Here is a 15,577-nt window from a genome sequence, read left to right on the forward strand (position 1 = left end):
GACAAGAGATTTATTAATTTTAATATTCTGGTCCCCCTCACATTGCATTGGTGATCAAAACTAATATACCTTTTTAATATCAACTTAACATTTTTAAATTGCTATATCAAATAACTATTTCTCGCAAGGGCCATCGGAAGAATGAATATGATCAATTGACTATTTGCAAATGTTAGCTACAGATGTGTAGGCCTTTGGTTTTTTGTTAGGTGTGTAACTTAGATATATGTTATACTTGTTTCACTTTTAACGTAACGTTCTTTCTAATAATAATTTATACATTTTAGTTTATCTAATTTTTATAAGCAAATCTAAAATATATAAATACTTTTGAAATCCATGCAAAACTTAACTTAGTGGTCTGAAAATTTGGACTTCTAGATATATTACATTGTTCACTTAGTCAGCTTGTGGTCTTTCTGGTCCAGGATCGACACACCTGAACGGCTACTAGCTATTACTCTAGCTCGGTTAACAACTTCATGATTTATCCGGGAGAATATAGCACAAGTCATTCTATAAGAAAAAGTTGGACTAATTAGAACAAGCAAAATAAAAGAAAGAGTTAAGTCTTTGTTCTGGCCATAAACTCTTTTCAGACCGATATTTTTTTATGTTAGCATTAAATGGTTTTAAAATATAGAAGAAATATATTCCTGATACTTGAAATTAAATGCCTGAAAATGTTCCATAAATTAAATCTACCATTTACGTATAAAATAATAAAATTGCGAGTGGCAAATTACGTTATTTGACACAATATAACAAAACAATTTGGTACAAAGGGAAGTTATTTAAGTTGTTGACTACGAAAAAAAATGGAAGAATAAATGAGAACGTTAATGTCGTCCATGAATATATAAAACCGGCAATTAAAACAGGATTAGTTAGTTCTTCAAAGCCTCCAAGTGTTCTCGGACTCTCAGGTCCTTGTTTCGACCCTTGATGCAGGGGTGGATTTGAATGAGATTGCAGGTGTCCTCCAGGATATCAAAAGCCTTGCCACTCTCTTCTGTCCTTTGTCGTTTATTTTTATTCCTCGTGTAGAAAACTCTCAGGCTGATACTCTTGCTAAGTCAAGCCTCTCTAGATTGTTAATTGCTGTTTGAACTGGTTGGATTTGAAGTAATGCAAGTGGTTTGACAAAAAAAAAAACAGGATTAGTTAGTATACTCCACGTAATACTAAAAATAGCATGTCTTTATATGGAAAGCTTTTATGTATAACTAAAATAGATATCATAGATGTTACAAGAAAACTTTAAAAATAATAGATATCATACGTTTTTTTCTTTTGGAACATAGATATTATACGTAAATATGTGTGTATAACTCTGTGTATTCATATTTTACCAAAAAAAAAAACTATGTATACATATTAAGTTTAAAAAAACAACTATGTATACATATTTAATTATATTTTCCAAGCGCCATGTTTGTTGTCATATATTTTTCATCTTCTTTTTTTTTAAATAAGTTATTTTCATCTTGTTAATTGTTTTATAGTCGTTTTCTTGTCATTTGATTCTAATATACTGGAAAGTACTTAAATCTCATTAGTATTTGATAAGGATATCTTATCGTCTTCAACAAAAAAGAAGAAGAAAAAAACTCATTAGTTATTAGATGTAACATAATTATCATGATAACTTACGTCAAACAAAAATATAAATTACATGTATATACTCATACGGTTTAAGGTGAAACAGAAAATAAACCATGTCATAATTTACTAACCTGAACCAAACTAACGAAACAACAAATCAAACCAAAAACCAAAGAAGAATTTCTCCTACTTATAATCAAATATAATCCACGTGTTCATAATCATCTCCAACATAAATGGAAGTACAGCTTGGGCTTTCGTTACTCATACATTGTACCTTACTATATTTCCCGATTGGATTTGTTTTCCGCTTTTCATTTAAGTTGTCCCTATATATTTAACTTACTCATCACTATCCATGCTCTTGGCATATATGTATACTGGATAGGAAGCAAATTTAAATACAAGAAACTAAAACTTTGCAGCAATGTAAAGAACATGGGCTCCTCCCAGTCCTATGTTTGATGTATATGTTCAATGAACCATAACATAGAAAGTACACTTGTTTTTATATACACTCACATTATACATAGCTTTAATTGTTGAAACAAAAAACAAAATGAAATTTCTAATGTCAAAAAGAAATTAATTGAAGATAGCTTCATGATTTGATCAATAAATCAACTTCAAATATTTTAAAAAGCCTCAGCAATGTTGTTTGGGCAGTTAAGTAAGCGTAAACACCCAAAAAGGGAACAAAGCTACATGGTACAGATCATCCATCAGCTTAAAGAATCTTTCTTGTCTCTCTTTATTAACTAGATCGTAATCTTTTGGGCTTTGTGTCCAAATAATTAATTATTATTAACGTATTAATTAATTGGATTTTGTAACATAACCTTTCATTAGTGTAAGAGACACAATTGAAATTATTTTCCTTCCTGGTTCACTGAATCTCTCTTGGACTTAAAACACATGCAGGGTGGATTCATAAGAATTAACGATATGATCATTTTCTAATTAACCTCGAAACAAGATACGTCAGTTACAAATCAAACTCGCTAATTTCTTAGTTAACCAGTTTGATTCAACGAATGTTTTAGGTTAAACAAGTGGCTTTTCTTTATCTTTCGGTTTTCTTTCATTTACTAGAGTTTTTTTAACGATAAGGATAAGATCGACTCGGAGTGTTTAGCCTTTTAGGCAGAGATATATGTTAAACTATGTGATATTATGTTATGATTCCATTTATAGTTAAAGAATAGTTGACTCGTGACTTGTCACTTGTGAGAAGGTGGTAGCTCAGGTAAATATTTTGAAAATTGATTTCGAAACTTTAAAGAAAAGTTATATATACAGTTAAATATTATAACAAGATTTATGGAGCAAAATTATGTAATATCACAAGCGATATTGTAGTCTAACAAATTTGTTTATGTTGATTGATTCTTTTTTTTTGAGCAAATGTTGTTGGTTGATTCTAAATATAATATATTATCAACAAATTGTTTTAGTTACAACTAGACAGTAGATAATTCACTAGAAAAGGTTCAAGACTAATGAGTTTCACTCTATAAAAGATCCCACATGAAAAAAAATGTATGGTATATGATGACCAACCGTTGGTCATCTTTTTTTTCCTTCTTAACACAGCCAGTAATTATATTTTTAGCTACCAAGTATTAATGGATATCAGGGTGACAAGGTTACATTAATCTCAAGGAAAATGCAGTTATTAGATATGGCTAACACATTCCATTTGGGCCTGTGGACATTACATTAACTTGGGTTTACTTAGCATGATAATGAGCTGTCTTATCGTTTTGCATATGGACGTTTGGACCAAAGTGTGGTCAGATAATTCAACTAACTAGTATTACATTGACCGGTCAGTAGCGTAATTTCCTGATAAATTGATAAACAAAACAAAAAAAAAAACATGATTCAAAGACCAGTCATTTTCCCTTACCCAATAACATCACTATCTATTTGCAATGTTTACCACAATAAAACTAATTATATATAGACTATAAACGATTGTCTAAGCAACATGTTACTGTAAAGCGAGTCAAGTTTGTTATAGGAGGATTGTCTACTAATATCGAAATATTACCAAAACAATCTTCAAAAAGCAATACACAGTTATTTATTTACACGTAGAATAGGTGAATTCTCAAAATGTAAAATGTAAAAACTCGGTTTTACGGAATTCATTATTTGATTTTGAGGGCTTATGGAACAAGTACAAAACAGGTATGGGTAGACATCTACTAGAAACTTTCTTGAATTAAAGAGACTTGAACCGAAATATTGATATTTTTAAATTTAAAAAAAAAATCATGGTAAACGAACAAGTCAAAAAGATTATAGTTTAAAGCTCAGATATCAACTTCGAAGGTACTCCATATTATTAACAAACGTTACGCTGATCCCCCAACGTCTTTCAGGAAGTTGCTTAAAAGCCTTCTTCTTCGATTATTGTTTTCAAATTTTCTTGATAATGTATTTTAGTCCGGTTTTCACATTAATTTCTCATTTAAAGACGTAAACATGAGTATTTTATATATATTTTGAGAGATTCACCAACCTTTTATTTACACCATGACGCTATATAAGAATTTGTACTCAGCCACGATATCTTCAATACAATCTACATAACCAAAACAAGAGATTTAATACAAAGTACAATCTCATCATTGCATAAAACCGGAAAATTAACCGGAAATGAAGATGATCCGGTACCCCAGTTTTCTCTTTCTCTTCTTGTATCTTCTTGGGTTTCTTGGCCAATCTCCGGTGGATGCAGCGGTGAAGAAGTACCAATTCGATGTACGTTTTCAACTTCCTGGTGACAATAAGTCCAAACACAAATTATATTGGTTTAACTAAGCCGATTTATATGTTTGAGTTATATTCGATATGTACGGTTATGCATAATGTTTGGCAATTTGGAACAGGTTCAAATGAAGAACGTAAGCCGGTTATGCAATGCTAAACCGATTGTCACTGTCAACGGAATGTTCCCTGGACCAACGGTTTACGCAAGAGAAGGTGATCGAGTCATCATCAACGTCACCAACCATGTACAATACAACTTGTCCATCCATTGGTAAAGATCCTCTTTCCTACGTCTCAAACCGGTTTAGTCATATTTATATAAACCAAAATGTAACGGTTTGATTTTCTTATAGGCATGGGCTTAAACAGTACCGGAACGGTTGGGCAGATGGTCCAGCATACATAACTCAATGTCCGATGCAGACCGGACAGAGTTATGTTTATGATTTCAACGTAACCGGACAACGTGGGACTCTCTGGTGGCACGCACACATCCTCTGGTTACGAGCCACCGTGTACGGAGCTATCGTTATCTTGCCTCAACCAGGAAAACCGTATCCTTTCCCACAACCATACCAAGAAACCAACATAGTCCTCGGTTAGTGAATATAAAATAACCGGTTTAGCCTGGACTGGTTTAATTTACCGAACTTTTTTCTCATTTCCCGGGCTTTTTTAAATATAGGAGAGTGGTGGAACGGAGACGTTGAGACGGCGGTTAACCAAGCCAACAAGCTGGGCGCACCGCCTCCGATGTCGGATGCTCATACCATAAACGGAAAGCCCGGACCGCTCTTTCCATGTTCAGAGAAACGTAAAAAAAAAATCTTAACCTTATAAAACCGGTTTTAACCGGATTGAATTTTACCTAAATTATTTGTTTTTGTATAGACACGTTCGTGGTGGAGGTGGAAGCAGACAAAACATACCTTCTAAGAATCATCAACGCAGCGCTAAACGACGAGCTATTCTTCGGTATTGCAGGCCACGACATGACCGTGGTGGAGATCGATGCAGTCTACACTAAACCGTTCACAACAAAATTTATTCTACTCGGACCAGGTCAAACCACAAACGTTCTAGTCAAAACCAACCAGTCTCCAAACCGTTACTTCATGGCAGCTGGTCCATTCATGGACGCTCCAGTAACCGTAGACAACAAAACCGTAACCGCGATTCTTCAATACAAAGGCGTACCAAACACGATCATACCGATTCTACCAAAGCTTCCTTCGCCTAACGACACATCGTACGCTTTGGACTATAACCAAAAGCTCAGAAGCCTCAACACGCCAAACTTTCCAGCTCTTGTTCCTTTAAAAGTCGACCGTAGATTGTTCTACACGATCGGTCTAGGCATCAACGCGTGTCCGACATGTGTGAACGGGACAAATCTCGCAGCTTCGATAAACAACATCACATTCGTTATGCCTAAAACTGCTCTCTTGAAAGCTCATTACTTCAACATCCCGAACGTTTTCAGGACGGACTTCCCTGATAGACCGCCTAAACCGTTTAACTATACCGGTGTCCCACTCACGGCTAACCTTGGAACTTCTACGGGGACTAGACTGAGCCGAGTTAAGTTCAATACGACAATTGAGCTTATTTTGCAAGATACCAATCTCCTAACCGTTGAGTCACATCCTTTCCATCTCCACGGCTATAACTTTTTTGTGGTTGGAACTGGTGTTGGAAACTTTGATCCCAAGAAAGATCCGGCTAAGTTCAATCTCATTGACCCCCCTGAGAGAAACACAGTTGGAGTACCTACTGGTGGGTGGGCTGCCATCAGATTCAGAGCTGATAATCCAGGTATGATAAGTCAATGCACATATATGATGAGAATGATTATACTCCCTCCTTACATAAAATGCATGTTTAAAAGAAAAAAAAAATTGTTTTAAAAGATTTTTTTTTATTTTAATGCATATTTATCAATTAGATGTAATTTTTTTTTAAAAATTAATTACATTAACTGAATTTTTATTGGTTTAGCTAGATAATAAGAATAATTTATGCATTTATTTTATTAATATGTGTGAAAATTTAAAATATTTTATCTATTTTGAAAGAGATGGAGTATATGATAAGCAGATAAACTGATCAATGCATATGTTGTTGTAGGTGTTTGGTTTATGCACTGTCACTTGGAAGTCCACACAATGTGGGGTTTGAAGATGGCTTTTGTCGTCGAGAACGGGAACACACCTGAGCTTTCCGTTCTACCACCGCCTAAGGATTATCCGTCCTGTTAAGAATCTGATTATTTGTTTATTGTATTTCCCTTTCTCTGTTTATTTGTGTGTTTGAGATTGTTTCATGTGGGGTTGCACAACATCAACACCACCACAAAATTTGCATAAGAAATGTAACTAAATGTTTTCCAACAAAGATCTTCAATAGGAATCTAAAACCAATCAAATCTCTCAGCGAGATACTGAGAGAAAGATGAAAGATTTTGAAAAACAGAGCTACTCTGTTTCGAACTTCCTACCTAAGTGAATAAAAACAGAGATACTCTGTTTCAAAACAGAGTAGTTTGATCGATGGATCTAGCTGAGCCAGTTGTTTGCTAAACCGCTGGCTTAGCTTGATCCTTAGGGTTGAAGCATTCTGATTTCTTCTTGAAGTTAAGCTTCCTCGTAAAATTCTTCCAGCTTCTCTTCGACCTCACCAGCTTCTGAAGCTCTTCTTTCATGTTCATGCACTCTTTCTCCAGCTCACAAACCTTTTCTCTCACGTTCTCACCTCTTGGTTTTAACAAACCACCGTTGCCCCCACTTTGATAGAGCAGCTCAGGGTTGTCTAGATTCTCAGAGACAAAGAACCAACCCGATATAGATGTCCTGAGCCTAAGCTGCTCGAAAAACAGAACCTGAACTATCACACGAAGAGGCAGCCTCTCGTTCTGAGCCGCGTGCGTGCTAGCTTCAAGTGAGAGCTTCTGGCAGTTCATGAGTCTGCATATCTGCTCTCTTTCTGAATCCGTAATCCATGCATGCGCCTGCAAAGTAAAGCCTCTTAAAAAAATAATAATATGCAAAGTAAAGCCTCTTAAATAAATATTAATACAGTAAAAACTCCATAAATTAATGAGGTTTGGACTTTTGATAATTTATTAATTTATACAGTTGTTAATTTACAGAATCTTTTTTTTATTTTTTAGACTTATATATTTTGAAGTAGGTTTTATGTAAAACTAGGTGTCGCGGGCATAAACATTTTCATAAATTTTTGAAAAGTTATTTACATACTATACTAGTTATATTGTGTTTTCCAAAAAGAATTCTTGCGATCAATTTAGTATCATCTATGCATTGTCTACTCTCGAATATATAAATATATATATTTCTGAACAATTAAATATTAAAATATTTTAGTGGTATAATTTAAACTTGAGTCTCTAGTCAAAAAACAAAACTTGTTTCTAATTTATGTAAAGAATATTTTTTTTTGAATGAGCAAAGATTTAAGGATGGTTATTGTTTTAAGAACATTAACTTGTTATTTCTGAACAATTAAATCTTAAAATATTTTAGTGGTATAATTTAAACTGTGGTCTCTAGTCATAAAACAAAACTTGTTTCCAATTTATGTAAAAAATATTATTTTTTGTGAATAACCAAAGATTTAAGGATGTTTATTGGCAAATATACGTTTGAGAACTTTAATTTTGTTTTTTTTTTTAGATTCTACTGCTATAATAGTTTAAGGGTTTTTGAAATATTACTAATTAATTGTTATTGATTCGAAGATTTTCAAATTTCATCAAAATTCTTTATTTATTCGTGATAATTGTTTTTCATTCTATTTTAACAAAATTTAACGTTATTAAAATATAATTTACCTTTTTTATTAAAAAGATACAACTTTCAAAATATTTTTGCAATTAAAATAATAGATAAAAGATTTAAAATCTGCTATGTAATTTGTTATTTGAATATCACAACAACAAATTACATAGCGGTAGAGTTTAGGTTTTTTTAGCTTTAAGTTTTGAGATTATTTTTTCGTGTTTAGGGTTGGTAGAGTTTTAGCGTTAGATAGGATTTATGTTTAGGCAGGGTTTAGGGTTAGCAGGGTTTAGGGTTAGGTAGGGTTTAGGGTTAGGAAGGGTTTAGGGTTAGGTAGGATTTTAGGGTAGGTAGGGTTTAGGGTTAGGTAGAGTTTGGGGTTAGGTAGGGTTTAGGGTTGGTACGGTTTAGGGTTAGGTAGGCTTTAGGGTTAGTAGGGTTTAGGGTTAGGTAGGGTTTAGGGTTAGGTAGGGTTTAGGGTTAGTAGGGTTTAGGGTTAGTAGGGTTTAGAGTTAGTAGGGTTTAGGGTTTAGACAAATTATTTGTGATAATTGTTTTTCATTCTATTTTAACAAAATTTAACGTTATTAAAATATAATTTACCTTTTTTATTCATAAGATGTGACTTTCAAAATATTTTGGCAATTAAAATAATGGATGTAAGATTTAAAATTCACAATATAATTTGTTAGTTGAATATCACAACAACCAAATTACATAGCGGTATAATTTAGGTTTTTTTAGCTTTAAGTTTTGAGATTATTTTTTAGTATTTAGGGTTGGTAGAATTTTAGCGTTAGATGGGATTTATGGTTAGGTTTAGATAGGGTTTTTGGGTTAGGTTTAGGTAGGGTTTAGGGTTAGAAAGGGTTTAGGGTTAGGTAGGGTTTAGGGTTAGTAGGGTTTAGGGTTAGAAAGGGTTTAGGGTTAGGTAGGGTTTAGGGTTATCTAGGGTTTAGGGTTAGGTAGGGTTAGTAGGGTTTAGGGTTAGGTAGGTTTTAGGGTTAGAAAGGTTTTAGGGTTAGGTAGGGTTTAGGTTAGGTAGTGTTTAGGGTTAGTAGGGTAGGGTTAAGGTTAGGTAGGGTTTAAGATTAGCATGGTTTGGGGTTAGAAAGGGTTTAGGGTTAGTAGGATTTAGGGCTAGAAAGGGTTAGGTAGGGTTTAGGGTTAGGCAGGATTTAGGGTTAGGTAGGGTTTAGGGTTAGAAGGGGCTTAGGGTTAGATAGGGTTTAGGGTTAGAAAGGGTTTAGGGTTAGGTAGGGTTTAGGGTTAGGTAGGGTTAGGTAGGGTTTAGGGTTAGAAGGGGCTTAGGGTTAGATAGGGTTTAGGGTTAGAAAGGGTTTAGGGTTAGGTAGGGTTTAGGGTTAGGTAGGGTTAGGTAGGGTTTAGGGTTAGGTAGGGTTTAGGGTTAGAAAGGGTTTAGGGTTAGTAGGGTTTAAGGTTAGTAGGGTTTAGGGTTAGTAGGGTTAAAGGTTAGGTAGGGTTTAGGGCTAGAAAGGGTTTAGGGTTAGAAAGGTTTTAGGTTAGGTAGGGTTATGTAGGGTTAGGGTTATGTAGGGTTTAGGGCAGGTAGGGTTTAGGGTTAGGGTTAGATAGGGGTTTAGGGTTAGGTAGGGTTTAGGGTTAGGTAGGGTTTAGGGTTAGAAAGGGTTTAGGGTTAGTAGGGTTTAAGGTTAGTAGGGTTTAGGGTTAGTAGGGTTAAAGGTTAGGTAGGGTTTAGGGATAGAAAGGGTTTAGGGTTAGAAAGGGTTTAGGGTTAGAAAGGTTTTAGGTTATGTAGGGTTTAGGTTAGGTAGGGTTAGTAGGGTTTAGGTTTATGTAGGGTTTAGGGTTAGTAGGGTTTAGGGTTAGGTAGGGTTTAGGGTTAGGGTTAGGTAGGGTTTTAGGGTTAGGAAGGGTTTAGGGTTAGGATGGGTTTAGGGTTAGGTAGGGTTTAGGGTTAGGTAAGGTTTACGTTTAGGGTTAGGTCGGTTTGCGGTTAGATAGGTTTAGGGTTTAGGTAGTATGAAGGGTTAGGGATTAGGGTTAGGTTTATGTAGGGTTTAGGGTTAGATTTATGTAGGGTTTAGGGTTAAGGTCTAGGTTTAGGTAGGGTTTAGGGTTAAGTAGGAAAAGTTTAGCGTTTGGTTTAGGTTGGGTTTAAGGTTTGGTTTAGAATAATGATTAGGATTATAGGGTTTAGGGTTTGTTTATGCATTTAATGGTGAGTTTTTCGGATAAAATTGTATATTAATATTATTGATTCATAATTTTTCTTAAAAAGTTAAAAATTTTAATGTGATTAAAACATAGTATGTATTTTTTTATTAAGTTTTTTGTGACAATAAGTTGAATATATCTTAGACCACAAATCATAAATATTCTGAGTCTTATACATTTTGTTCTTCAAGTTATTGTTACTTTTATTTCCTTTTATACATTTCTCTTAACATTTATGTGTTTCCATAATATTTTTAAAAAGGATTTTTCATTAACTAATGTATTTATTGTAGTTTTAAATATATTATAGTTTTCGTGTAGTTGATTAAATTTTTTTGGCGTTGGTGGTATTTGAAGTGGTTGAGAACCTGAATGGATATTTACTTTTATAAAATTTTTGGTGTATGTTTAAAAATAAAAATTTGTAAAGACTTTTAAATCATATGAATATAATATTCAACACACTACTGTTGACTGTTTATATACTTAAAATTCTGAAGTAAGTAATTGCAAATTTGCTGAACTCATAGATTCGTTGCTAATTTATAAATTATCACAGAATGAGGTACTTATGATAAAGATTGCTTTGATGATAATATAACATCCATATCGTAATGTATTTTTTTTGTTTTATCTATTATGTATTAAGAAATAATTAACACATTGAATAATATTAAAGAGTAAAAAGTTATGTCAATTGTTCATAGTATAAGTCCAAAATTAAACTCAAGTCTAGCCAAAGAAATAAAACCGAGAGACACATGTCGGTCTGTCAGAGAGTGAGTTTCCACGTGGATAGCTTAGGAGAGAGGCAAACATATTTTATATATATATATATAGATAGATTCATTACTAAAATAAATCTTAAAATAACTCAATATTATATTTTTAATTATATAATTAAAAAATTATTTGATTAATATTTAATTTATGTTTTTAACGTTTTACTAAAACACTTTTTCATATAACAATATATATATATATATATATTATCTTTTTAATTATAATTTTTAGATTTTGGATAATTCAATATTCTATTTTAATTATATAATTAATAATTTTATTTAATTAATATTTAGTTATAGAATTTATGTTTTTAAATTTCTACTTAAAGACTTTTTCAGATAACAATACAATATATACAGAAGTTATCTCTTTTTTAAATTATATTTTCAGATTCTAGATAATTCTTACTATTCTTAATATTAATCAATTATCTAATCAAAATCAATTAAAGTTTCGTTCTTATTTTTTAATTTATTTATACATTTTATTCATTAAGGGTTAAACGATATTAACCACTCTAACTTTCAACGTGAGAACTGTATTGCAAAAAATTACTTCTCAAATAATAGTTTTAAATTATATAATCAAAAAAATTGTTTGATTGATATTTAATCATATAATTTATGTTTTTAACGTTTTACTAAAATATTTTTTCAGATAACGATACAATATATATATATAGAAATTATCTTTTTAAATTATATTTTTAGATTTTGGATAATTCAATATTCTATTTTTAATTATATAATTAATAATTTTATTTAATTAATATTTAGTTATAGAATTTATGTTTTTAACTTTTTACTTAAAGACTTTTTCAGATAACAATAGAATATATACAGAAGTTATCTCTTTTTTAAATTATATTTTCAGATTTTGGATAATTCTTACTATTCTTAATAATAATCAATTATCTAATCAAAATCAATTAAAATTTCGTTTTTATTTTTAAATTTATTTATATATATTATTCATTAATGGTATAAACGATATTAACCACTCTAACTTTCAACGTGAGAGCTTCATTGCAAAAATTTACCTCGCAAATAATAGTATAGATTAAGAAAAATACTTGATTTTTCAATATATGTATTAATTAAATTTTACATATTCAAATTTTATGTTATTCTTATTCGATTATTGGTGTATTGAATGTACTGTAATTGTAAATGAATTTTTAGGTTTAAAATGAAAAAAACAACATCACTATATTTACAAAAACTAAAGATATACTTCAATGTGAATAAAAATAAACTATACAATATAATTTATATTAATATAAATTATATATAATCTATTAATTACTAATTTATGTTTATATTATTTTATTATCTTATTGAATTGTATCATATTTTATACCGGTGCAACTCGAACTATTAAATTTATTAGTTAACGTATTTATTATTTATTGAGTACTAGTTTATGGAATTTCTACTTTTAACTAATAGCAAAAACAGCATTGTGGTTACCTTCAAGTAGACGTCTATTGCGTGGTAAACTCCATCATCAAGTGGTCTTGCGTAATCAGGTATCGCAGCAGCGATAGCTTCGAACTTTGTTAGCTTTAGATTCACGTCAGGTGCCACCTCAGCGAGATAACCGTCGACAAGAGTTGCTACCAACGTTGTAGGAGTTAGCAAATCGTCTCCATCCTTCCCCAAATCACCTTCAGTGATGGAAGGAGAAGGGACAATGCCTGCTTGTTCTGTCGAAGAGACAAACTGTTCGATCATTCTCAAAACGCATTCCACGTCGTAAAGCGTTTCAGAGTATCCCATGTTCGGTATGAGAAGATCCACTAGAGCAGCTTGGTCGAGCTGGTTACCGATCCTCGTCTCGAGATCTTCTCTCGAGGATTGGCTTGCGTGAAGCACCATTGCGGTCTGGAGCAGCCTGAGGAGAAACTTTGTCGGGTTTACGCCTTTCTTGCTAGGAAGCAACTCGACTATCTCTTCGAGAGTGGTCTTCTGTTCGGCTTCTGAAGGACTCGTCGCTTGCTCTTCATCTCTGTTCATCAGAGGGATATGTTTCCTTGTGTAGTACATAACCGCCATGGCGATGTTCTCGGGCTTCATCCCTCGCGATTCGATGGCGGTGATGAGTCTTTTGAAGAGAGGCAAGATGAGGAGAGAAGCATCATCGAACCACCAGTCTTCACCGTTCGGTTGCAGCATTGAGATACCGTTCCAAAGATGCGTTTCGTCTTCGTTCTTCTTCTTTCCTAAAAGGCTCGGGTCAGCACAGGCCTTGCTAGCTAAAGAATCAACGCACCTGTATTGGAGTTAATAGAGAACCGGTTAGCCATGTGGTTATGAAAATGTGACTTAACGTTCTGTTACAATTAATATCTACTTATATACTATATGAACCCGGTTTAATACAATCATAACCACATGGTTAACCGGTTCTCTATTAACTCCAATAACCTGGAGATGATGTTGAGATCTTCGGCGTGATCGGTGACTTCCTCGCACGTCTGGAGAGCTTTGATGGAGTCGGTCCAGTTGCTAAACACTTCGTTGAGGAAAGTTTCTGTCGTACCGACGAGGTTCCTTTCTCCGTAGCTATCGGTCATGTCGAGATACTCGGCTGCGCATCTGAGGGCGACGACGTTGAGTGCTGTGAGCTCGATTTTGACGCCGTAGCAGAATTTTGTAATGAGCTCGAACGTTTTGCCGCCTCCTGGTATCTCGTCTAGAGTTAAGACACAGGCTGGTCCGTCGTCGTTTGATGACTCTTCGATTAGTCTCTCGAGAAGCCCACTTCTAGAGAGCAATGGGAACTATACACCACAAACCAAGACACATGAAATGACACACGATCAGAAACAGCCTAGTCAATCATCAAGCTTTCACATTATGCATAACAAAAATTTATACAAACTAATTCATAATTTTCATAAAATTTAAGAAAAAAAAATCATATTTAAATAATTTTATATTATTCATATCTAAAGCTTAATAATATGAAATTAATTTTTTTTACCAATTATCCTTTTTATTTGATTTATAAGTTTTATATTTACATATCAAATACATATACATATACATTTTTTTTAAATGTGGGGCCTCATAAAAGTGGAGCCTCGTTAAAATGTTTTTAAATCTTCCTTGTTACCTTGTGAAGGTGAAACTTCATGTCTCCAACTTCAATGGTAACATCACTCACGAGTCCTGTAGTGCAAAGCCTGCAAAACAAGAAAGAGCTAAAGCTTTATGCGTAACCGATGGAAACCCATGTCAATTCAGGACTAACAAGTAAAATGTGGGAAAGAAGTACCAGGTTTGGCCTTCGCGATGGAAAGCTTCGGATTTGGAGCCAAGTCTCATAAACGCCATTTTTGGAAGAAGATCAATCTCAGAGGCTTCTGTGCTCGTAATGATATATAGTAGTCACAACAGAGAGGAGAGAGAGTAGGAGACAAGATTTTTCGGACAACGATCGTCATCTATTTTTAGCAGATTGTACAGAGAAAGAACGAGTCTGTAGCAGAAGAGTGAGGAGAAAAGTGGGGTCTTTGGACTTAGAATTTTAGCCTCTTGAAAACTTCAATCCCGAAAACCGGTACTTAATTTTCCCCCGCTGGTCCGGTTCTACGATTTTCGGTTTAATATTTACATTTTAATTCAGTTGTGGCCTTGTGGCCATCCATGATAGAGTTTGATTTTGAATACATATATAGTCCACAAGGATCGTACTACTACGCAGGTGTCTGTTCATTTCAAGTACTGTACTTTCGTTCTTTGTATATTATAATTTTATCTTATTTGATTTTGCAAATTTTCTTTTATAAATAAAGTACATTCTGGAGTACAAAATGTTAATAATCAGATAAAATTACATTTCAAAGTACATTATGTGCATGTTGGTGTACAAATTCTTATTGTTTATGTTTAAATGTTAGGCAACATCTCTTACCTAACATACCTTTCAATTTCTTAACTATAAATAAAAATCTTATTTAAAAATGGGGAACAGACGTTGGATTTTTATGTAGGTAATTCTTAGATTGTACGCAAAGTTTTATGACTATCAAACTGATACGAATTGCATTACTGGATTTATTTAGCTCAGGTTAGTAGAGTTTACCACCATAGTTAAAGCAAGTCAACATATAAGCAGCTTTTTGATGGGCCAATGACTGAAGATCATTATAGCACAACAAACTGGGCTTTTAAAACAGCGTGGGCCTTCTAACATATATATAAAGTGATGCAACTCATAGTCTTTGGGCTCGATAAAGACTACATTTTAGGCCTTATACGATTTTCAGCCTACCAAAATATAACCTGTTTATAAAGAAAAGGCAAAAGTGTTATTTTTTAATTATTGAATCTAACAATCTTAACTGTATTTCCTAAGATTAGGTGAAAGTTTTAGGAGATTAAATAATTTTAGCAAATTAGCTTTCT

General features: G+C 33.1%; 2 protein-coding genes across 2 annotated transcripts; one reads left to right on the forward strand and one right to left on the reverse strand.

The window, feature by feature from the left end:
- The first annotated feature begins 241 nt into the window (after positions 1-241).
- On the forward strand, positions 242-6,788 carry LOC103847396 (laccase-11). Its single transcript, XM_009124474.3, has 6 exons — positions 242-4,374; positions 4,503-4,654; positions 4,737-4,981; positions 5,069-5,197; positions 5,275-6,198; positions 6,511-6,788. Exons 1-6 carry the CDS (start codon positions 4,270-4,272, stop codon positions 6,639-6,641), a joined length of 1,686 nt encoding a protein of 561 aa, XP_009122722.1. The 5' UTR covers positions 242-4,269; the 3' UTR covers positions 6,642-6,788.
- LOC103847395 (BTB/POZ domain-containing protein At5g03250) lies at positions 6,724-14,584 on the reverse strand. Its single transcript, XM_009124473.3, has 5 exons — positions 14,445-14,584; positions 14,283-14,352; positions 13,592-13,947; positions 12,635-13,436; positions 6,724-7,390 (listed from the first exon to the last, which is right to left on the reverse strand). The coding sequence occupies exons 1-5, from the start codon at positions 14,501-14,503 to the stop codon at positions 6,959-6,961; spliced, it is 1,719 nt and encodes a 572-aa protein (XP_009122721.2). The 5' UTR covers positions 14,504-14,584; the 3' UTR covers positions 6,724-6,958.
- Positions 14,585-15,577: the final 993 nt, after the last annotated feature.

This window comes from Brassica rapa, chromosome A10 (genome assembly GCF_000309985.2).
Source record: "Brassica rapa cultivar Chiifu-401-42 chromosome A10, CAAS_Brap_v3.01, whole genome shotgun sequence".
In the NCBI taxonomy this organism is placed as follows: Eukaryota; Viridiplantae; Streptophyta; class Magnoliopsida; order Brassicales; family Brassicaceae; genus Brassica; species Brassica rapa.